This window comes from Rhamphochromis sp. 'chilingali' (assembly GCF_963969265.1).
Source record: "Rhamphochromis sp. 'chilingali' genome assembly, chromosome: 2".
Taxonomy (NCBI): Eukaryota; Metazoa; Chordata; class Actinopteri; order Cichliformes; family Cichlidae; genus Rhamphochromis; species Rhamphochromis sp. 'chilingali'.
The window spans coordinates 22,856,103-22,881,455 of record NC_137930.1 but is presented as its reverse complement, the minus strand read 5'-3'; the positions used below and the strand labels follow the sequence as shown (position 1 = coordinate 22,881,455).

The following is a 25,353-nucleotide window of genomic DNA, read 5'->3' as shown; positions in this document are numbered from 1 at the left end:
CACACACGAACACAATAGAGCTCTCAGAAAGTTTCAGATGTGAAATTTAACACTTTAGTATCAGAATACAACCAAAGACATCCAAATGATTACAATATTCAAACAGAAAAAAGAAAATAAAATAAAAATTCAGCTCAACAGTACACAATAAAGGTAGTCCGGATGTTTTCAATACATGGTTAACTGTACACAAGAGGAGGAAAAAGAACCAACCAAAATAAACACCATAATTAGACATTTTGAATTTATATCCCTTTTCATTAAGAAATGACGTTAATAACCAGAATCACTTGCTATAATGACGCATCATTTATATTAGATCACACAAGAAAATTAAAAAAAAAAAAAAAATTAAAAAAGGTATTAGCATTGGACTGAGTCCAACGCCCCGCTGAGTCCACAGCAAGGGCTCAGAGGGGGCGCCGGCGAACTGGGAGGTACCAAATAAGACAGGTTTTGATCATAATACTTAAAACATAAAATACTACATTAATTATTACACAGGTACGAATTACAGGGGCTTAGCAGTCTTGAATAGTTCAGGTACAGAACACACACCCAGGAGAGGAGAGAAAAATAAAATAAAAACAAAATCCACCACGTCTTGTTTTGCTTCATAACAAGATGCAACATCAAATTTCAAATCGCACATTCACAATCTGAACATTTTCAGTATGAAAACAGAACAGAAAAAGAGGGACAATTTTCCTGCAACTCTGATCGCAGGAAAAAAAGTATTTATATATCTATATATATGAAACAGATGTTTAAATTAAACAGTCAAATATATGAGCATATATATACATAGTTGTACAAGGTAGCAAAGTCAAAAAAGCTATTTGCAACATCCCCCTAAATCAGATCAGTGTAATAAATTATCCATGACATTTGCATTTGGAAAAAAAAAAAATCATCTTAAAACTACAAGTTAAAAAGTCTGTCAAAATATTAGAGAACCCATCTTTGTTTCAAAAGTGAAATAAGATATTGCACCTTTCTTTAAACCAGAGTACAATAAAAATGACAATGAAACAGCATAACAATGCACAACAGGAATTAAATTAGAACTATTGCCACTGGCTGACATTAACCCACCTTAAACCTTTTAACCTTTAAAAAAAAAAAAAAAAAAAACCTGTAACAAAAAACATCACAGTTTCATTTTATTGAATTATGTAAAAGGAGAGAAAAGACATTTTAAACAAACGTTTTAAACATCTTACGACATGTGACAACAAAACACTGTATTCAAGACTGCTAAGCACACAATCATGGTTTCATTTCGACAGAGCTAGAAAAAAATAGATCATATTGCCTTTTGAAATGTTACAACTCTTGGGTTCATTTTGGCGCGCAAACTGAGCAAAGACAGGAAAATATAGGAAGAAAAAATATAACAGAACAGCTCTCTCAAGTCCAAAGAACAAAGGGATCCCATATACTGTCTATCCAAAATAACAGTGTACATAAGCATTTAGTAACAAATAAATGTTCCTGATTTTAGAAATATTACTTTATTATATAAGTCACTCTACAGCTAGTGTTTCTCACTAAGAAAAGAAAAGTCTTCAAGGCGCTGGAAATCTAGACCCCCCCACCCCCACCCCCAGTTTAAAAAAAAGAAAAAGAAAGAAGAAGAAGAAGGGTTGTTTTCATCCTCAGTGATTCAAGTCTTTAACCTGGGCGCCTTCTCTAATGATCCTGTAAAGTTAAAACATGACAGCGTTTAGCACATCGACATTTGTCAGGCACTTCCATTAAAACGTGCGACTACTGACAGCACTGCAAAAACGCTGCATCGTCACAGTGTTCGGTGCAGCAGCATACTGCGAGCTTTCTAAAAACAGTTTTAATTTTGAGTGTGAACCATTTCTAATTAACAGTCAGTTAATGGATAAAATATTTACAGTCTTAATGGGAGTAAAGTTGCTTTTTCTTCCTATTTTCCAAGAGCTTAGTATTAAATACACCAATTTAAGCTGGAAAAAAAAAGTGATAATATATATTATATAAATATTTTACTTTTTTTAAACAAATGTAATTTTATTTATCAAGAAAAAAAAATCCCAACAAAAAAACCAAACAAAAACAGTACATATTTTTACTACACCTGGCTAAAGTAAAATATCACTACTATGATTTCTTAAATGTAAACCACAATCAGCAGCAATACAAAAAAAAAAAAAAAAAAAAAAATCCTCCTAACTTTAATATTTACTCCAGGAGTATAAAACTGAATGCATGCCGTATGAGACGGGCTGATCCTTCAACATCTGTACATTTGAGTCCGACCTCACCTGAAGACCCGGGGCTTGCGTCTGAGCGCCCTGGCTGAAGAAGGCCATCGGCTGTCTGTAGACGTCAACCCAGGTGCTGTAGTCAGGATTGGAGGTCTGCTGAGATCCAGGACTAGCCGCCTGGCCTGAACAGAAGGAGGGGAAAAACAAATTAGGTGAAGAAGAAACAAATGCAGGAATTGAGCATATGCTTAAATCCGTATCTACTGCACTCCTAAAACAACACGGTAAAACTACATACCCCATCCTTTGTTGTATTCAGGAACAGTACTCTGGGCCTGGGTTTGCTGACCTATAACGAGCAGAATTTTTATTTTCTACTCCACTGACTTTCTCTTCTTTTTTTTTCTTTTTAAAAACAGGCTTGTGTGAATAAAAATGAATGTGCACAGATGAGATTCAACTTCAGTCTTGAAAGAGTAAAACAAAGAGCTGAGGGATTAATGTCCTTTTGTTCCTGAGTGACACTTGCCTAACTTTTTGTAATACTGCTCCCAGTCCATCTGGCCCGTCTGGGATCCATTGTGACCTGAAACCAGACACAGATAATGCCGCCAGAGTTACTGAGGCTAGATTTTACTTTTCCGCTTTTCCATCTGCAATGCTGCTTTCTGATGATTTCCACCGACAGCAAATGGAAAACACGTCGGTGCAAGAAACACGTGGATAACCTCCGGGAAAGCTGCCAAAGACTGAGAACAGAGCTAGTCGTGCTCTGCTGCCGAGCTTTTGGTCGCAGTTTTCAAATTTATAGCTAATAAAACTTCTTAAAATGCATCACAGTATTCGTCTAGATAAAGAAGCACATTCTTGGTGAAATTACTCACCGTTATCCTGTTGTCCTTGGGGTTGCCATATCTGAAAAGTTGTCCCCCATCCTCCAGTCATGAACGTCTGAGGCCCACTTCAAACAGGAGATTGCAATCGTGAGTTTAAACGGCATCTGCTGAACATCTATATTCACATAGGTGTGTGTTAAAATGCACTGTGAGGAGGAGAGAAATGGACCCTTACTGTTGCGGGGGAGTGGTTGGTCCTTGGTTGTAGGGATTCATACCGAAGGTGCTGTTCCCCCCGATTCCTGGGCCCTGGACAAGATAAAGAGAGGAGACCACACTTGTGTTTAAAAGGAGCCAACAGGCAAGGTCAGAGGGCAGGCCGGAGGGCTGATGCACTCCATTAAGTCCATTTGATGGATTCTTCATGTTTAACCTCTGGTGACATCCTGCTGGCCACCAGGACCAGAGCAGCCTAGCTCAACCGAGAAGCTCCCCGCTTTGACATGTGCGCTCATGAATATCAGACCAGACAATGGACATTTTGGGGAGGGAGTATCGTGGGGGGCTGGAGCTAGACCACCTACCCCAATTCTCTCATTGATCAGCTGGCGGGCCTTTTCCATCTGCTGAGGGGTGCCTCGGATGGAGAAGATGCGCACGTTGGGGTCGGTGTTGGGCGGCGGGTTTCTCTGCAGCTCCACGTGGGCACGAGACTGCTCTTTGATGTTCTTGATGGTTTCTCCACCTGAAAAAACAAAACAAAAACGCACTCAATTTTCATATGCAGCTTGCACACATTTTTCAAACAACAGTGCATTTAAGCACTAACGCCAAACACTTGTGGGCTGAGGTGGGTTTGGAAGACTCCAGATCTAATCTCCAAGTAAACTCCAAGATCTGAAGTGCTCAACTATCAGTACTGGTCAGAGTTTATCATAATAAAGCAGTGAAAAGCTTACAGCTAATTGGGAACAAGGTTATGTGTTTAGCACAGTGGTTAACACATTCGCCTAACATGTTAAAAGAGCCCTCGCTCTAGACCAAGAGGAGGAACAAATCCTTGAGAGGGTTATGTCAAGAAGAGCCTTCATCCTCCGCTGTGACAACCCTTTGTGAATACGGGAGCAGCTGAAAGAAGCTCCAGACAAGGAAACGATTTTAGTAACGTCTCAGTTTTATTAATTGTTGACTATGAATGCACCCGACTAATATTTACAGGAGCTGTAATCCACTTTAGATTTCATTACCACTGTCCTCTCCATGCTACTGCTATCACTGATGTCCACAGCCCTTCCTAACGATTGGCTTTCATATACCGCTAGTTCCCAATTATCTGCATGACTGAATTTGTAAAAACCATAAATAACAGCTTCCCCTCTTCTTTCTATTTATGACTCCATCTATGCATCGTGCCATCTTTCTAAGGCCAAGAGGCTAAAAGCCGTTACACACCCAACTCACGAAATTCAGAATTTTCAGAGTCAAACTGGCTATGACACACACACACACTTTTTGTGAGAAATTTGCCCTTAAAAAACTAAAAGAAATTACAATAAAAAGCAGTTAAAAACAAGATGAGACCAAGCGATGATGAGCTGGTCCTGTTGTTTCTGTGGTTTCATCAGAGTTGGAGCTGTATCACGACGGCTTTTGTACATGTAAAGCTGCATTATTTTAGTGTAATGATCTGATTGGCCAGATCGGTTTATTCAGATATGGGAAGAAAAAATAAAAAATAAATTAAAAAAATAAAAATCCGTGTGCACGGCTGTATCAAAAAACAACAAAATAAATAAAGGAGAGTCTGAAAAATATTTCGAACGCATGAACTATTTGCACAGATTTCACGCAGCCGGCGTGTAAAGGTCTTTACTTTAAATTAGGTTATTACCTGATAAGTGAAGGAAATGATATCTGTGTGTGACTTCATCAAAACTAAAGCAATGAGAGAAGAAAACAGTTGTCGCTCACTACACTTTCTGGTCATTCAATACGAGACCGTCAAGTTTGTCTTACAGGGTTTGCATGAAGACCAAAGTCATCGTAACCTCTCTTCTGAGGTCCGACTCGGTGCTTTGCTCCACAACACATGGAGCGAGCACTGGGCCAACTTTCTCTTCTGACCAAATCTAAGAGTGCTACCTTAAGAAAAATACGGCATGTGTCTCACCACTTATCTACCATTCTCTTGTAACATCCATGCAAATCAGGAAACAAAGGAAGACATCTCCTGCACGACAGCCCCTCCTCTGCATCGGATGCCAGCTTCCCGACGTGTGGGGAGAGCAATTACACCAGCAGGGAGAAATGAAACATAGCTGGCAGGAGAAAGGGGGCCAAAATTGAAGCGTATCCTCCTTCTGGGATATCGTTTGTCTCTTTTACCCCCTTTCATTCTTGACTCGGTGTTGTCCTCTGTGATGAGGGGGGGGGGGTGTCTCCGAGGGTGCTTCCCGGGGGGACACCGGGGCTGTCCCAACATCAATTACATATTTGTTCACTTGTGGCTGACACTCTGATGACCCTGGCTGACCTCCGAATGAAAGCGCTCATCAAAAATCTCTCCTCCTCCGGTAGCCTTATTCCATGCTGCCAAAAGACTGCACATGGGCCATTAACCCATTGTCAACCAAATGAAACTTCTGCCTTAATGAAGCCATTATGAGCTCTTCTAGTCAGACAGCAGAGAGCAATGAAGACCCCGACTATTCATTTCATGGACTGGGCTGTAGTGAGGACAGATAATACAGGCTTTATTAATGAGACTGGTTTAGCGAGGTGGAGAAAAGGAGGGAGACAAAAGTGCAACTGGTGACGGCATTCAGGGCGAAGCCAAGGGACTGGTTAGCTGCTGGTGGGGAAAATAAAACTTCTAGTGGCATTAAGGGAAAGTAGAATTAGCAGAACGGGCAGCGATGTTTCTAATGTCGTTGTATTCAGCTTTATATGACATTACAGTGGGGTGTTATAGCTGAAATAGTGGAATAAATAAAACTTCTAAAACACGAACAGAAATGTATATTCGCTGAACTGCATGCAAGTATTTTCCCACTTTAAAAAAATAAGGATGGGTATTGACTCGTGTTATGGGATAAACACCAATGCACCATTTGACTTGTTGTCCAAGAAGGCCAAATAAAATGAAATACTGCTGAGACTGAAACCCCAGCCTAATAACAAACTAAATGCAGCTGAGGTAAAAATTTTATTTATTTACTTTTAAACAGTGAAAGTCTCTGCTCCACTGGGAGAGCAGGGAAACAGACAAACCTGTAGCCCCATTCAAATACATTAATCTCCAAGGGAAGACTGTTTGTATATATTTTTAACACCTTTTACAGAAGTCAAATGAAGGGTTGGGCTTTTTTTTTTTTTTTTTTTTTAAGATTAGGAATCTACCAAAGAAATAAACAATTAGAGATCACATCTTATTTTAACATCTCATTGGTTAGTTTAAAAACTTAAAATAGAAGTTATAAAATAAATTTTAAAAAATGAAATAGAAAACAACGGAGTAGATAAAAACGTGCCTTCGTGCTCTCAGCAGTCTGTCACTAATGAGATTTAAAATTAAATAAATTTAAAAAAAAGGACTAAAAGTGCAAACAATTCAGTATATAAACAGTTTAAACCCAAATACCTCCCCAAAAAGCCAAAACCCCCAAAAAACTAAACCTTTTATTACGTCTCAGACGTACTTATTGGTAGTTTATTTTTGTCTCTTTGACAAGAAGAGCTGAAAAAGTCACAGGCCCCTTTTAAATATTTACTCACTCAGCTTAAATTAGCAAAACAACCCCATATCAAAATCACATCATTAAAAGCTTAAATCATTAAAAAAACAAAAACAAAACAACAAGTGGTTGAAATTATGATGAATAACAAAAGTTCCTACACAAATGGTAATTTTAGCCAGTAGCAAAGGTAGCAGCCCACTGTGGGTTTAGATGTTTCAGGTTAAAACTTGTGCGGTGTAACTTTCGGATCAGGATTCAACTTTATTGTCATTACACACGTATAAATACAGGGTAACGAAATACAGTTTGCATCTAATCAGAAGTGCAATAAGAGCAATTATATACAGATAAGTTAAGCAAATATACAGATGTACTACGGCAAATGTACGGATATACTGATATATACTTTGTGATGCTGGTTATGTGTTTTGCACTAACGTCACGTCTCTGGTAAAGTCTGAGTAGGTTGGTGGGTGGCTTGATTCGTCAAGCTCGGTGTGGCGGTGTGTATGAGGTCAGAACAGAGGGGCAATGAGCTGCATATGGCATCGTAAAGATATTAATCACTGCACCCTTTAAGGGATGCCTGACAGCACCCAGACCCACCGCCATCTCCACCATATTGGCCCACTTCATATGCTAATGCACAGAGAGGGGGACGCAACGCCCAGGTTTATTTGTTTCCCTCGCCCCACTACATGCACAAAAGCCACTTGACATTTCTATTGCCATGTTTTTATCTTAGGTAAAGAGGCCCCCTTTGACCTGCCCTTCCCCACACAGACACACACACACACTAAGGCAGCATCCATCCTAGCATACAACACACACACAGCTCCTTCCAATGCAATGGTCAATGACTTTTAAATAGCTGGCAATAGAGTGGGCATGAATAGCCAATAAGCTAATTCCTCCTATTCATTCCCTCGCTGCACTCTATTGGGCTGAAAGACCCTCATTAGATGCCAGGCAGCCTTCCACATGATTGAGGGCTGTTATTATGCACCTTTAACAATTAATGTCATATTACACGCATTATCCCCGTCATTAAGCCCTTAGTGAAGCCAATGAATGCCACTTGTGCTGTATACATGAGCCCTGGAGGGATAATAGGAGGGTGGTCACTCACCCCCTCCTCTCCTCATCAGTCTCTCTCAGAGGCAGGACACCAAACGGCAGTTATTAAAATGGAAACTGCAATCTGCTGAGCTGGATACTCTTATCAAGTCTGCTCATTTTAATCAGGCTTATGCAACATCAGCTCAAACAAATACAAAAAACAGCATCTTGTGCTTAAGCGTTAGTGATATTTAAAAGAAAAAACTGTATCTGTGTTTAAATATCTCCAGAACATTTTCCTTACCTTTGCCAATCACCAGGCCACACTTATCAGCTGGTACTGCATATGTCATCTCTTGCAGACCTCCAGGCCCTCCCATGTTACAGTCACCTCGCCCTCGACGTCCTATTACGCCGCCAAATCCATCTCGCTCCTGTCAGGAGGAGACAGGAGAAAGGTCATTATAATAAAGACACAAAAGAACTTGACAGATTGTTGGTGGTCAGGAAAAAAATCCCTGCATATGAGCAACTGCTCTGATGGACATTTAAAATAAAAAAAAAAAAAATTATTCATAAACAAATTGTCTAATTAAATATTTAAAGCCAACTTTGCATGAACAGATGCAAATACACGGGGACTAAGAAGCACATACCTGAGCTGTCTGAACGAGTTCATTGATGAGGTGGACCGCATGATGACAGTGGTCGGGCTGTCCCATCACCTGAGCTACACGGTCGGGGCTGATACCGTCATCTGAACAACCACATTCAAGGGAGGAAAAGTTATTTTAGAGAAGCTTAAACCGCATGAAGACTTTATATACTTTTCTGAATTTAAATTAAGAAAATATAGGTGATATGTTTCTAACTTTAGTGGCTGCCTGTTTTTTCCCCCCGTGACTGCATGGACACGTCTCCAGAGAATTTACATGAAAATGCACCAACTACGCATGCACTCCAGGAGACAGATGTCAAACAAAACCGTAACTTCTGAATGAACAGCTACTGACAGCTGGGCTAATTCAGAAAAAGCTTTTCTGTGACTGATTGTAAAGTACATCACCACTACAACTATAATTTTGTCATCTTTTACATGCAGGTAGGCTGATAAGGACCAAAATGTACAAGCTTAACACTTTACAAATGTAAAATTATTATAATAAAGTACAAAAATTTGATTTCAAGCACTTGCAAAGACACTCAAGAGCCCATGGTTGTACTAAATCCATATTTTGTGTGTCGTTCATGTCAGATTTTAAGGGCTTTCTTGACCTCTTACTCTACAGTTTACATTAACTACAAATGATGACAGCTTATTTTACGACAGCTTAATTAAAATACCAGAGATGCACATCAGCTACTCCCTTGTATGCGATTTAATTAATCTAGACCCAATCGTATTAGGCAGAAATGGCCAAAATAAGGCCTTGTTCAATCCTCTTTACCTTGCTTGAACTGGATCCTGACCCCAGCGTCATTCTGAATCTTCTTGATCATCTCGCCATTCCTGCCAATGATGATGCCAACAGCAAATCTAGGCACAACCACCTATGTTGACAGAAAGAAAGGAAAATGAAGAACGCTTAAATGTACTCTGAGCAAATTTAGCTGGCTGTCCCGAAGCTGAAAAGCAGAGAAAAAGGCTCTCACGTCCAGACTGCTTCCACCCATTTTGGAGCCAAAATCTGCCCTGCCAGCTCTGTAGTCCCCCTGGTCTTTGTCCCGGATGAGCTTCACCACAAGTTCACGGGCTTGCTAAGAAGAAAATTCAAATACTGGGTAAACGATCCTGCATGTGAAACACAGCCAAGTCGGACTGACCCGCTCCTCAAAAAAATAAAAAGTTTCGAAATAAAATGTTTGAGTCGAAGGCTGAAGGCATAAAATGTGTAAAATTGAGTGTAAAACAGGACAGATAGTGGCACACACTGAGCACTTCTGAGGCTGACCTGCACTTTGTGGGGATCCCCAGTGATTCTCAGGGGCTTGTCTGCTCCAGTGGGCATGGGGTCATCCTGAATCATTATCATCTGCACTCCTGTTCTCTCCTGCAGGGGTACAATCAGACAGAAGAAGAAACAACCACCAAAGAGTTACCTGGGGAACAAAATACTACTTGCTCCAAAAAGGAGGAGATTCTAGCACATCTCAAAGAACAGGATGTATTTTTTGTTGTTAAAAAACTAAAACAAAACTATTCTGAATGCAGCCGTTCACACAAACCATGTACTTTTGCAGGATAAATTTGTGGCATTTAGCTTTGAATTAAGCTTGTTTTTGTTTGTTTGTTTACATGTGAATAAAGATATCTGACCAATCAGACCACTGCATTTGACAACAAGGCTCAAAACACACACTGGTACTGAAACAGGTCCCTTGAAAAATGTTTGAAAAGGGCCCTCCGATTGTTCCTACTCCAGTGATTAATGCTTAAAACAGAGCCCAGCTGATTTCAGTTTGGGTCAGTTTCTACTGGACAGGTCAAACACTTTACTCATTCCTAAATGCTCGATGAAGAATCACACAAACCTTAAGTTTGTCCCAAAAGAACCAGTCTAAAGAAATCAATTTCAACTTGACCACCTTAATTTGATCTGTTCTAAAGATGCAGTTTGTAAGTCAGTGGATAATTTAGAACTAGAGCTGCTTCCTTCTTCCTCAGACCTCTTTTAGAGGATGGCTTTGTGCTTTTAGTGTCCTTTTTGCAGAACTCTCAGATAAAGCAGACAGTTACCACTTCAAGGCATATTTTTAATTACAGTCACGTGATTCAAACAGACTAACACGAAACCACCTTCTAAAAAATAAAAAAAAGTTTAACCCTGTGCAACAGGGCTGTGACGTGTCCCCCGAAACTTCCAACAGTTGTTAAACACCAAACCCATTCTCTCCATTTGCAATCTTTATAGTCCTACAATCTGTATGCAAAATGTTGCAATAATAATACGAAGTTCAAAAATCAGGTCATCACCATGGTTCGTTTTTACTGTAGTGCATGTGTTGTGTTATCAGTGCAGTGCATCTACTCGCGGACCTGCAGTTGTTTAATGGTCTCTCCTCCTTTTCCAATCACCAGGCCGACTTTGTTTGCAGGGATCAGGATCTGCTGAATGGAACTGTTCCCGTCCATCTCATTGTGGAAGCCTGGACCATACCTACACTGCTCGATAATCTCGCACAGAAGCCTCTTTGCCTGCCTGAAGGGATGGAGCCAAGAGCAAGACAAGGGATTTGTCACTACAACCTGCACAACCACCCCCAAAGAAAACGCTTTGCAGTTGTGAAAGATGAGCTCAGGTGATTCATTCACTGATCAGCACTTCAAGTGAAAAGAGACTGGAGTTCAAGCCCTGAATGACAAAAGGGCACACTTTCCTAATGACATGTGGAGTTCCAGTTAATCTGTCAAAGTTAATGTGAGACTTACTCTATGTTCTCTGGACTGCCAGTCAGCGTGCAGGGTCTGTCCAGCATGCCTCCACTGTCTGCAAGAAAACAGACAATTAAAGAAACTCATCACTAAAAAATAAATCTTTGCATTTACAAGTAGTTTTGGTTAAGTTTTAGTTTCATGCAATAAAAAAAATGAATGCACTGCATGTTAGAAAAGGTGAGTTTCATTTTTCAGCAACATATTTCACAAACTTGCAACTTAACATGATAACAAACCACAGCCTGAGATGTGGCGAACACTGCATGTCCCACAAACAGTGCTGATAGTTGTGCGAGTAACACTGGAACCAATGTTGGACAAACTATGTGAAGACAATCCTCTGTTTTGTTAATTTAGCTTGAGTGGGGAGGAAAAAAACGAAACAAAACTCCCAAACCCTCTGTACTAGGCTCAAAGACAAAGAATAAATGAATGGCAGAACAAAGACGAGAGCCACAGAGAGGCTGGAAAATAAAAATGCCAAGTGCCACAAACTGCAGGTCCTCTAAAGTGTAAAGTCCACTTGCGACTGGCTCTTATGTTATGCAATAGGTTACAACCTGGTTTAAAACAAACAAACAAAAAAACCCAAAAAAAAACAAAACCCTGCATTTAGACTTTCTTCCCCTTCCCTAAATGGTAAAAGTTAGCAACACATGTTAAAGTCCAACTTTCACTATCTGGAATCTGACAGTGAAATTTAGCCTAAAGTGTGGAACAGACATCCAGGAAGTCTGCGCCCCAGGATTTGAGTGTTTCTAATATTTTATTAGTCCTTGACTTTGCACTAATTAGCAGGCATGTGAGCTTCAGCTATAGTTTGTGAATGCCGCTTACCAACCAAGTTTGCTAGCCTTAGCAGAAAACTTAGTAATTGATCTTATCACATCATACTTTAAGTCCACAAAAGTACAGGCTTGCTCATGCAAACTTAAAGCTTGATAAAAACAAAAAGTTCAGGTAAATATTCTATACAAAATCCTGAATTCAATATTTTCTTAATCTGCAGGTATGCTGCAAATGCAGAACGGCCTCTGGCAGAGACACGAGGCTTCTGCTAGCATAAATTGTATCTTTAAAATACAATCATGAAAAATTAGCAAGTTTGCTCAGACTTAAAAGAAAAAAGATATTAATGGAAGGCTGAAGCTTTGGAGAAACCCAATGTGTCACCAAAACAAGACCAAATAAAACAGAAGATGAGAGTTTGAAATATATTATATTGTACATCATACATATACAATAAATTAAATTTTCATCTGGGGCTTTTTTGATGATTTTTCACCTCGTCAACATTTAATTTATGTCAAACTTCTTTCCAGCCACAGTTTGACCCTCAGAGGAAACAACATTCACCATCATCTTTTATTGCTGCACACAATAAAAGCGAGTAACGCACACGGCGCAGTATTTATATACAAAATGAAAAGTGACCATGTTATGTGTTATTACATTTGTTTTGCCACCTTGAAAGACCTCACTGCCACCATGTTTTTATATTATGTTTATGATTAAACTGGACTTACCTGAAGCAATCTGGATCTTACAACCTGATTCCTGCTGAATTCTTGAGATCTGCTCGCCTCCTTTTCCAATGACTGAGCAAAAAGAGAGAAATTTCAGCATTTAACTTTTCTCCCCCGCCCCACAATTTAGATTGAGGCCCAGTGCTTTGACCCAAAAACTGAGCAGAATGTCAATACTGATGATTACAGGTCAAATGTTAGGCTACTTACTGAATCCCACCATCTTATCAGGCACTTTGAAGTCTTCTGTTGTAAAAGCCCTGAGAGAAATTGGTACATGATCAATATTCTGCCCTTCTGCCAGAGACATCTTGTACACATCAAAAGAAATAATGCTGAAATTATTGGGACTACAACTAATGACCGTTTTCTATACAATCAACAGAATAACTTCTGAAATTTGGGGCACATCCTGCGAGTCCATCACAGGGCACATAATTTACTTCATTTTATTTTGTTTGAGGCTATAAGATTGTGAGGAAGTTACAATTTGAACCAAAAGGTTTGCTTTGACCTATGAGGATCAATTTGAGTACCATATTCGTTTTATTCTTGGACATTAATAGCTTTGCATGACTAACAGTTTAAAATATTATTACCAAGGCTTGGTGTCCACCCACAGTCAGAAACAAATTTTGGCTAACTTTATTGTGAATGGCTGTCGCTCATAAACAGAGGGTTTGAACAGCAGGTGTGTGGAGCTTCTGTGGTTGCAGCCAAATCAGCAGGGGGCTGAGATGACCATGCTAGGGAATATCTGCTCACACTGATTACATACAGAGCCAAGAGTAGGAAAGAAAAGCTAATAAGCCTGAGCTTTTGACTCACTGAGAAAAATTTACCACATCACTTTAAACTTTGACCCCATTTAATGTGATCACCACTATATTAATATTTGTATGATGAGATAATCACAAGTCCACGTTAAAGGTGCTTTACGTTTTTCTAATTTAATTTACTGTTAAACTATAGCAAAAGTACTTAAAAGCAAAAGCAGCAACAACTTTATGATAACCATGTAAAACTGGGTTCATATTCATCTTTGACGGCACAACAACATACTGTTAACCACAGACATGCATGTGCTTGTATGAGAAAATACGCTGATAAACTGAGTGCACTTCTATGAACACAGGACTTATTCAGGTGTTTTCTGCTTACCTTTGATGTACCATTGCACTGAGATGGTTCCCCACTGAGAGAAAAAGAGGGGAAAGCACACCAATTAACATGTGACAAATAATCTGAGATCATGGTTTAAAATACAGCAGATGCACCACAAATATCTGCCCAAGTGATCGCCAGCGAAGCAGCAAAATGAGAAAGAACGAGTCAGTGGTGGAGGGGACGGCTCTGCCAATCCTTCATGTTTGTGGCTGACCTGCAGCAGGGGGCTTTCACCAGCATGGAAATCGGGCCTGCAAGTGTATGAGTGAGTGTTTCAATCAGAGCCGCTCAGAAAGAGAGAGGCAGCAGCCGGGTCAGCGACTGCTGGTCCTGAATTGAATTTTGACAGGTAGCACCAAGCAAGGGTCCTGCAGGGTCACTGGAGGATGTGCTGCCATGGACGTGAACACCTGAGTTGATATCGCGTGGGTTCAATCAATTTTATGGCTGTTTGCACTGATTTCACTTCTTCTGGAAAAGCACTGGGGTTAACGCTTAAGAATGGGACCGCTATGAATATAAACGAGGAAGGTGTGTGTCTCACTCGTACGAGGACAAGACTGGATGATCAAGTCTGAATGCCTCGAGTGCCTGTGTACTTGTTTGATAATTAACTGCAGTGATACACAGATACAATTTCTGTCATTTCCCCTCCAGACTGCAAGAAAAACCTTGACTGAGAAAAAGCTGAGCACACAGCGATCCAAACAATGACAGTAGCAAATAAACCTCAACTAGAATTGCATACAATTTTCTTATCCGTTCATTCAGGGTGGAACTATCATACAAACAACTGTGAGGAGATAAGACGACAGGATAAATGTCTCGCGTTTCCACTTCGGGGATATGAAAGACATCAAATCTTTGTTTTGTGTGCAAGGCATAGAAAAATGCAATGTTTTGTTGTTGTAGTTAAAAATAAATAAAATAAAATCACGACACTGCAGTGTCAGGTCCAAGCAGACACAAAAACACTTCAGATTACAACAGTTCCTCCTACACAGATGAAATGTACACAGGCAGTTTGGCAACTTCTACACAGAACCGTGAATACTGAAAAGTGACTGAATGAGAGTCACTCAGAAAGAGTTTAGAAAGAAAAGCCATTTATTACAATTCAAATTAATAACTCCTTATTTAATATGACCAAATTCAGCTGCTTTTACATGAAAATGTCTCAAAGCTTTAGCGTAGTCTGGTTTGAGATCTCCAATTTGCTGTCCACACGTCTGTTTATTTATAACAGAGCAGGTTTCATGATGCTTTCACTGTACATTTTGCGGAAAAACTGTCAATTAGCCAGAGCTCTAGAGGCAAGAGTAAAAACAAAAATGTATTTCTTCTGTGCCAAACCCTGAAAAAGGATCACGATTACTGATGCAAATTGTACAAGTTATCCAATCACCAAATAACTCAAGAAATGTTGTTTTCCCTCCATCTTAAGCAAGAGATGGAAAAAAAATAATAATCACAAGCACAAGGCATGGCATGTGCTGCAAACATTTGGCCACCAGTGCACTTAAACTGTTATAAGCAGCGATTAACTGCTTCTAGCAACTGCTGCCACAGCTTTTTGTTGAAAAGTAACGCCAAAAGGCGATGCCTCATTTTCTCCTTCGGATTGGATAATGGTGTTTGTTGGCTAAACTCTGTGGAGCCCAGTATGAAACAGAGTTGCACAAACCCTTGCAAGCTAAAAAGGCAAAGAGCCATGCGTCATGTCACCCATTTTTTATTAATCATTAATAATAAAACAGAGCAAATAAAACAAAGATCAAGTTCAGTGAGGAAAAGGGACAACACCCAAAACAAACTTCCCTACATCAGTTTAATTTCACTGCATGCTTTCCTTTGGTTATCAACCACACGCCTGCTGCGGCTCTATATCCCAGATTTTGAAAATCGCTCTCCAATAGTGATAAACGCGTCTTGTTTTCATGCAGCAGAATGCCCGTGTAAACATTATGCAAGAGAAGCTGCAGAACCAGAAAACATATCTGTGAATTTTATGCTGCCAACATATGAACTATACACTCGCTGGCCATTTTGGTAGGTACACATGTTCAAATGCACCTAGATGCAAATGGGCCTCCAAAGGAAGGCATAAATTAAGATTTACTAATGTGTGCAGTGATGCGTCAACTTTTAAACTCGCAAGCACATGCTTCAATCCACACCGGAATAAATACTGATCATTACGCACAATTTATAAAGTTCGGCTTCACAAATTAGACAAATTCTCCTTTTAAAAAGCTTTGTCTGAATACAAATGTTTAAAAATACACTCCCTCACTTACAAAACCTTAAATGTGTGCGCATGAATTGCCTGATAGACACAGATGTCATATGCCCATGTGGGGTTTTAAAAAGTAATTTTACACTTCCAGCGTTGCATAGATCCACAAATGTAAGCTGCGTTCATGTGCTAGTGTAAAACTGGGACGTCTGGGCTATTCTTGCATTTTTTTTTGTTTTATTTTTCTCCAAATAAAGTGGTTGTTTCTTCAGTTCACTACTTCTTCAGCTACCAGATTGCAGAGCACCTTTTAGATGTGGTGTTAGTTCATGGATGTGCAGATGACAAATCTGCAGCAGCTGTGAGTGGCCATCATGTCAGTATCAAAATCTCTGAGGAATGTTTTCAGTAACGTTGAATCTCCGCCATGATGGATTGTGGCAGTTCTGAAGTCAAAAGTGGTTCCAAAGTGTACCTAACAAAGGGGCCAGTGAGCACGTATGTTATAAAATATGCGGCGTGTGCGCGTATATATCCTGAAGACTCACCTCCATTGTCTAGTGAACGTTTCTGGCCTCCAAAGCCATACATGGAGGGGTCCAAGACTGGAGATGAACTGTTCATATTGGGCATCTGGTCTCCTCCCATCTTGGCTGTCATCTGCGGACAAAACAGCAGATACATGATGATACCCTTTCAACATACACTTCCTTTCCAACACATAATCTTGGGCAACCTTTTATAAGTGTGACACCTCGTCTTTCCTTCTTGCTTGATTTAAAGCATCAGCTCTGGAGCAAAGTTTGGTCTCTCTAGGGTGTTATCTATTTGACAGCTGCAATCTGTGACAGTATATATATTCAAACGACTGATCGATGGTGATGCTTTCCTGGAAACATCTGTCACATTCTGGTTCTCACTGGCTCAAGTTTTCAAGCTTTCATCAATAAATCATAAAGATCAGAGTACATTGCAATATCACAACTGACAAGATATGTCACAACAGCTACCTAAAACACCGACAAAGACTCCCAGGTCCTTGGAGCGAAAACTGAATCTCTTTCAAAGGGCCGGCTAGCAATTAAAGGACCTAATGTATAACACACAGTGACTAAACCAAAAAGCAAACAGCAACACAATTTCACTGCAATTATATACAACGCAGGGTTCTGCTTAACCAGCGGCCTGACAGCCAGCATAAATGTCAGGCAATTTTGGTCAGCTGCTGGTCCAGATGCACTTCCAAAAAACCCAAAGATCAAAAATGATACAGCATTGACAAGCCATTGACCAGGTGTTTGTGACACTGCCTCCTGGTGACAGTAAACAGCTACAACAGATAGAAGAAAGTACAAAGCCGTCATTGGTTGTGCACAGGACTTTAGTTTGCTACTGATCTCCAAAATTGAAAGGCTGTTGGGGAAAACTGTTGACACCACAATATCCCCCACACACAAATCATGCAACTTGCACCAAACAGTTGCACATTCAACTTTTCTTTATTTTTTCAGTTTCTTTAAATTATAATATAATTCAGGGAAATCTGGCAAATAAATATAGCACAGAATATCTAAACCCCCCCCCCAAAAAAACATAACGAAACAATACGCTCAGCTTTGACCAGCACTTGTTTTTAAATTACCAAACAAGCTGTAAGGCTCAGCACTCCACGTTAGCAACACAACATTTGTTTCACTACCCAGTTTTCTTGTAGTGATGGAAAGTGTTCGAGCCCATCTTTAAAGTACAAGTAGAGTGCAGCTATTTGCTTTAAAGCTCAACTAAAAACTGATTTAAAGCCATTTCCAAATCAGCCACTTGCCTAAATTAGATGCTTGCAATGATCGACATTTAAATCTTCTTGTGAGCACCGGCTGCATCTTCCATTCCCCCATTATATCTGCAACCTCTCCTTCCATACAAAAGTATTGGATTACAGGAAATTACACTGAATTGCCATATGCGCCTGACTGGAATTTCTTCCCCGATATGAAAATATAGTGATGGAAATTAGAGTTTCCCATCACCTTCAGGGACAATTATCCACTTCATGAAGTGAGAGGCCTGCAATGGAAATAAGGAGGCATAAAGGGAAGCAGGTGTGGGGTTGTTTTTTTTCCATGGTGATGTGGCATTTAAGTACATGTGTAACAACACAAAAACACATTTCTGTATTAAGAAGAAATGTGAAATGCACATCTTTTCATCTCAGCTGATTTTTTTTCCCGCATGGAGAGAGGCTGAGCTTTTCGAAAACCATCTCTACAAAGTCCTAACTTTGTATTTTAGTAACTTTCACTGTGAGAAATCATTTTAAAAGTAAACGAGACAAAGCAGAGATCTTCATTAACCTAAATGTAGTTTCAAATAAAAGCAGAAATTCTTCCCTTGTGTAGAAGCATCTAGGGCTGAACGATTATGGAAAATAATCTAATTGCGATTTTTTGCCCCAATATTGCGATTGCGATGCGATATGCGATTATTTTTTTAAGGTCTTTGTCTTCTGTATTATTAAACAAAGACAAGCAATACATCATATAGTATGGCCAATACTATATTACATTAATTTTAAACTGTTCTTTCCTGGAAGACAGACCTCTGTTATGATGACATGAGGTGATGCATGAATTGATGACTGACATTTTTATTTAACTTCTTCAATCACAACAGTATATTTGAACATACACAATAGTTTATTTTTAGCTTACAAACATCTGAGCATAAAGTGCTGACAAGGAACCCTGGTGTAAACATTAAAATGAAAGTCAGTACAATGTGCAGATTGCAGAAATATACATAAAAAAAATCAGTGGCTTTACCACACTCAGTTTTTCGACATCTGTGAACTACTAGACAGTCATTCAATTAAAAAATAATATTAAATAAATAAAACTAATAAATAAAAAATGCACACATCTTACTGATCTCTGCAGTCAGTAACATTACACATAAAGTGCAAACATAATAGCAATTGTATAAACACACACACAAACACGCCTTTAAAATTTAAAGGCGTGAAATTGGACGGTCTAGCCTTCTGATTAGCGTCACCGCTGTCTCGGTGGAGTTTAATAAACTCGGCCGTCTGCTTCTTGCTATCTAAAATATAACCAGACACTGGTGTAAATTCTCGACTGTCTCATACTTCTGTTTAATAAGTTTTCTGTTTGACGTTTAGTCAGCTGTGTGAAAACCAAGGAGGAACCCACCCGGGGGATTAATAAAGTTTTATTTTATCTAATCTAATAACTTTAATCTCAGCCAAACCGATTTACTCACGAACAAACAAAACACTGAAAAAAGCCCAACAATAACATTTTTAGGTTGTCTAAGTGACTTATATATTACGTTTAACCCGAGCAGCGAAACTCCGCAGTGATCTGAAAATGATGTGCCGGGAGTTGTGCCGTTCTCGGCCGCATCAGTAACCCTCGAGCTCCCGGCTAGCTGTCGAGCTGGTGGGTAGCAGACGCCTCCGAAAACGTCACTTTTGCAAATATGCGATATCTTGATAAACCGAGCAGATATTTGATGTTTACACAACTACTTTCTCGCCTGAAAATATGTTAAAAGTTTATTTTGTGACCCAGAAAGATTAGTATGAGTAATTTTAAAACTTAGTAGCGGCCGCCATTGCTGGAAACTGGAGTTTGGCTGGGCCGCGCTATGAATTCTGGGATATGGTAGGCCACGAAGGACACACCTGACCCATCCTTCAAATTCGGGGAAAAGGAGGACGCATTTGTCGGCTACATTCGGAGGAGTCTACGAATTTGGACAGCCTTCGGCGCGTCGCTGTGACGTAATCGGTCTACAAATGCGGCCTCAGGAGGATGCAGCCCATGAATTTGGACATGTCCAGAGTATAATCGCAGCCTTTGCGGTTAGAAAATTGCACTTGATCATGTCGCGATATTATCGCAAATGCGATATATCGTTCAGCCCTAGAAGCATCCCAGCTGCAATGATGTCCCATGTGGAAGACTGCTAACTGGTTGATAAGTGGGCCAAAATAGGGAAGGGAGTGACAGCGGAGTTACCAGGAACAGGAGCCATGCAAAACCTATAACCAAGAGTGTACCACACATCGGTCGTACCACATATTTTTGACACTGCCCCTTTCTGACATCAGACGCTCTCTGCAGGTTGATGAGCAGTCTGAAGCTGTCCACAGACCTCCACCATTGAACTACAATTTCCCAATCAGGCACTCAACACTCACTTTTTGCTCACGTAGAACGGGGTGATGAACAGGCTTACACGCTGTGTAATAAATACTCACAAAGAAAACGGCGGCCTTTACAACTTATGTCTAAAAATGTATAGTTTCATGCATCGGTTAAAACACTGACTCCAGCTACATGACGCGCAGCTGGAAACACTTCCCGCAAGTCGAGCTGCCCGAGATTCACAGAATTTACAGAAAAAGTTACATTTTTGTGATTTATATCGTTATCGGGACGATATAATTCTTATATCGGGATATGAGATTTTGGTCATATCGCACAGCCCTAAACTCACACATAAGGCACACTGTCGATTTTTGAGAAAATGAAAGGATTTTAGTGTAAGGTTATAGTCCGAAAAATACGGTATACGAGTTTTGTAAGGTAGTTTGTTTCGGGGCAGGAGATACAGCACGCAGTTTCACACACTCTTCATTTTTCACTTTATGGCGCTGTAAATGGTGAAAATACTAGTAGTGCTAGCTGCACGGCGTCAACACGTTAACGAGGTAACCGCTAACCGTAACGCTAACACGTTGACGCCATGCAGCCCCGCACACGGGGCGATCCGCGGCAACTCGTTAACGGAGATTTGCCGTGTTAATACAGTTATGGCATTAACTTCATTTTAATAACGTTAACGCTGCAGCACTAAAATAGTAATCTCCAAATGTTTTTTTACCGACCAGCTCCTCTTTGATAGCTGCCGTGTCCATCTTGTCGTTACCTGCAGGTGAAGCGATGGGGGAGGGGGAGTTGTGCTCAGTGAAGGAGAGAGGCGAGGCAGAGTGACGCAGCGTAGAGACAAAAGAGGCAAACATGCGGCTCCACAAGTATAATTATAATGTAACATAGACTATATCGATATAAACGATATCGTCACATCTCTCATCTTGTATAAAAATATATCGATATATTTAAAAACTCGATATATCGCCCAGTCCTTGTGCCATCATCATAGCGGTACTAGCAGACTGCTAAATAACTACATAATTCAAAACATTTTATATTTACCCAGCAAAAATTAAGGCAATTTAAACACCAGCAATTGCTACATGCTGCATTTATACAGGAGCTGACTCAAACCTTATTGTAAAAGTAGAAAAGCTTCAAGTTTATCACCTTTACCACATCCGTCTATATGAATTTGTTCTCAACACTGCGGATACTCTCAGTTAAGCTACTGTTCCCCTGCTGCTCTGTACTGCCTGACCCCCCACCACCACCACCCGTTAACCTGCAGCTGTGGGTCAGGAGAGCAAACTAGTGCAAGTTAAATAATGTTAGGGGAAAAAAGATTTAACTGTGGGCAGAGGTGCAGATTAATTTATCATTTGCCCCCCCCTTTCTGACTTTTGGACTCCTGACATTGAACAAATGTAGAAATCTACATCTATGATGCAAGAGGTTGACAGGCATGCCATCTCATGGATGGTGGCTCACTGAAGGGTACACACTTCATATTCATCAGCAGAAAGCCTTCTGTGTCCAGTGAGGCCATAAGGCAAACAGCACTGCAGCCTGGCCTGTCCTCCGGGTTTCACTTCTTGAATGCAACCTTTGCAGAGCAGCTATGCAAAACAAGAAAAACTGCTACTGTCAGTCAGGTCTCATACTTTAATAAAAAACAAATGTGTTAAATGTCAAATACTTATTTAGGGATTAAAATGGCTTAACAACACTGAGATAATGGGAAATAGGGGGCTTATTGCAGAGGTGAATTAGACTAGCAATTTAATGTGACTTGTTGTTGTTATGGCTCAAGACCATTTAATAAAAGCAGAAAGTAGGAAATGTACGGCTGAGCCATTTCGGCTCCAAGATTTAAATGTCAGTCACTTTCAGCAGCTGCTCCCAAGCAGGGACAAACAGGTACTAGCTTTAGCTGCATCAGAGGGAACTTAAACGACACAAAAAAACAAAACAAACCGTACAACACTAATGCCACATCAATGTCACATGATGCACAAAAAAACAAAACAAAACAGAAAACGATGGGATGACTTCTCTTTTCTGTCGAGTATGTGGTGCCACTTAAGGGAACTAGTGTAGCGAGTCAAATCTGCAATTTAGGACCAGCCACAAACAAAATGTGGCAGAGACGAACAGATTATTGGTGCTTCATTCAACTGTTTATGGCTCTCTGCAATTAATCACACAGTCAAATCTTTTCTTTCATATCTGTTAAGCTACATGTACACGGTCTACTTCTGGATTCTAACAGAAAGATGGCAATAATTTAGTCTGTGGTTTCAAAATAGTGGTCCTATGCTAATAGTTAAATATTCCCTGTATTTTTGAGGAGCTGTGTGAAACTTAAGTGTTTTAAATGTGCCTGAAATATAGTTTACTTTGTGCCATGTACATTGTAGCAAACAGAGGATCAGATTAGTGTAGCTCAGCACATGGCCTTAGTTGCTTGGTTATATTCCAGTATATTGAGAAACTGGTGCCATACATCCACCTTTAAAACAAACACCAAAACATCAAAATAGTGCTAACTGGTGCAGTTACGCACAGTTTTCAACATTTTACTCAGTTCCACTGGGTTATTTGCAACTTTCGTTCACAGAAACCTAGAGGGACATTGGCTGCATTGCTGGTGGTGTTGTAACGTTTTCAAACCGGTAACTCTTGTTGTACATTAAAGGAATCTTACTATGGTACAAGAAATCTCTGTTTCTTTGTGTGCCAGTGACTAACTGTGCCAAGCTTGGTGTTGAGCAACTACGCTTGATACAGGTATGTCTTAAGCTGAAGGTTTTTATTTACAGATTATCTTATCCTAGCAAGCACCTGGCAATAAACTAAAATGGCCTATGTTTTTCCATTCATATACCTGTAACACCTTTAATTTAAAATAAATAAAATTACATAATTTCTTTTATGACATTTTATGAACATTTTCATATTCACAAAAATTCAATTATGAATAATATACGAAAGCAGGAATTAGGGCTGTGTGATATGACCAAAATCTCATCTCCCGATATAAGACATTTATCGTTCTGACTAGGGCTGGGCCATATCATACCGTTCACGGTAATACCGGTGTAATGTTGGGCAACGATAAGAAAATGAAATATCGCGATAGAATATGTGTAAAACGTGCATGCGCAGTGCCTTTGTTTACATACGCACATGGCTGCGACGCAGAATGAGAAGAGCGAAAGTGGATCGTTAAATGAAACGGATGAACCAGAATTGGATTGTAAAAATGCTGGAGCTTCAGTGGTGTGGAACTGGTTTAGCTTTCGTCCGTCAGATACACAACAAAGCACTATTTTTGGTAGAGCATGCTAGCGGGCCGTCGTTATTACAGTGTTTTTTGGTAAATACGGCACACTTGAAATCAATCCTTTGATTTTTCTGAAAATCGACAGTGCCCCTTATAATCCCGTGTGCCTTATGTATGAGTTCTGGTTGTGTTTACTGACCTCGAAACGATTTTATGTGCTACACGGCGCTCGAAAATCTGTCAAATGTTTTAGTACGACTTTGCTAAGCTACGAAGCTGCACCGCTTGATGGAGTGTCGGAGCATTATAGCTACCGTAGTCAGGAGCTTCGCGGAGTGATACGTACTCTGCTTCAACATAATATTACCGTATTGTGTGTATATAACTTCTTTTTAAGTTTTGTGGATATTATACATGGTTATGCTGAGGATATGTCGGCCAATTTCCACTGGAAATGCCTTTTGGTTAAACTATCAGCAAGGATTTGCATTTGCAGTGCAAATTTTTTATAAAATTTTAATGCACTTAAAAAGCTGCTTGTGTAAGAGCAAAATACATTGATGGGGTTTTTTTTGCACTAATAAAGTTGAGGAGTTGTAAAGTATTTTGTCTAGTGTTAATTATATCGTCAGTTATATTGTTATCGCAAATTTTCAAATGTATATCGTGATAGATATTTTTGGTCATATCACCCTGCTCTAGTCCTGACAACGATATATATCACAAAAATTTTACATTTTCTGTAAATTCTGTGAATCTTGGGCAACTCGACTTGAGTGAAGTGTTAATGTGTGCATGGGCGTCGTGAACCTGGAGTTGAGTGTTACATAAGTAAAAACGGCCGCAATTTTCCTTGTGAGTATTTATTACATGGCGTGTTCTAAGGTCTATTTTTTAGCACTTGACGGCTCTTTTTAGCTGCTCATCCGTAAACACTCTGTTATATTAAATATAAGATAAAGAGAGAACTTTAAGAAATTCTACAGTGACCATCAAAACGATGAAAAAATATTTTGCGACACCACGAAACAAACGATAGCGTAAAATGAAACGATAGACGTTTTCATATCGTCATCCAATATTTATCATTATATTGAACAGCCCTAGCAGGAATTATACTTTACATGTCCGCAAGTCAACTAGTGATGTAAATTTCATCAATGTACTGTTAGCGCGAGGGCCCCTGTAGATGTCCGTGTGCCAGCCGGTTTCTTTTGCCCGTGTGAACTCGCACGCAGAGAATTTACATTACAATGCACCAACTACGCAGGCTCCCCAGGTGGCGGAGTTTAAGTGTATGTCAAAGTATAACGGGAATGATTATTCTGCCATCGGGTCCCTAGCTGTCCATGTCTGCAACAGAGTATAATCTAGGCTTAAGATGCCATAAAGTTGCCGAGCAACGATGTAGCAACCGGATAAAAAAAAAAATACCCATTTTTTAATCCTTTATGCATCTACACCACCTTAAGGAAATGATCCTATTGTTTTAGTTTCAGGACAACATTTCTTTTCTATCCACAAAAGCTAAATTATACATGATATAACATTGCCCTGTTGCTGATAACCCACTTAGCAAAGGTCTAAAATGGCCCATTACTTGTATGCATGCATCTATAACACCTTATAGAAGCATTTTAATTGTATTTTCA

The 25,353-nt window shown here is 39.8% G+C and overlaps 1 protein-coding gene across 1 annotated transcript in view; it reads right to left on the bottom strand.

Moving 5' to 3' along the window:
• Positions 1 to 40: 40 nt before the first annotated feature.
• Positions 41 to 25,353, bottom strand: part of fubp3 (far upstream element (FUSE) binding protein 3) — a 27,792-nt gene continuing 2,479 nt past the window's right edge. The window contains exons 2-19 of the mRNA XM_080875829.1: positions 16,786 to 16,897; positions 13,996 to 14,029; positions 13,045 to 13,094; positions 12,835 to 12,906; positions 11,303 to 11,360; positions 10,910 to 11,072; positions 9,825 to 9,923; positions 9,526 to 9,630; positions 9,321 to 9,423; positions 8,529 to 8,629; positions 8,177 to 8,306; positions 3,661 to 3,821; positions 3,312 to 3,385; positions 3,125 to 3,201; positions 2,770 to 2,826; positions 2,539 to 2,589; positions 2,298 to 2,422; positions 41 to 1,701 (exon numbers count right to left, since the gene is read on the bottom strand). Of these exons, the coding sequence (XP_080731955.1) occupies positions 1,693 to 1,701; positions 2,298 to 2,422; positions 2,539 to 2,589; positions 2,770 to 2,826; positions 3,125 to 3,201; positions 3,312 to 3,385; positions 3,661 to 3,821; positions 8,177 to 8,306; positions 8,529 to 8,629; positions 9,321 to 9,423; positions 9,526 to 9,630; positions 9,825 to 9,923; positions 10,910 to 11,072; positions 11,303 to 11,360; positions 12,835 to 12,906; positions 13,045 to 13,094; positions 13,996 to 14,029; positions 16,786 to 16,897 (1,581 nt within the window). The 3' untranslated portion in view covers positions 41 to 1,692. The remainder of the gene's footprint in view (positions 1,702 to 2,297; positions 2,423 to 2,538; positions 2,590 to 2,769; positions 2,827 to 3,124; positions 3,202 to 3,311; positions 3,386 to 3,660; positions 3,822 to 8,176; positions 8,307 to 8,528; positions 8,630 to 9,320; positions 9,424 to 9,525; positions 9,631 to 9,824; positions 9,924 to 10,909; positions 11,073 to 11,302; positions 11,361 to 12,834; positions 12,907 to 13,044; positions 13,095 to 13,995; positions 14,030 to 16,785; positions 16,898 to 25,353) is intronic.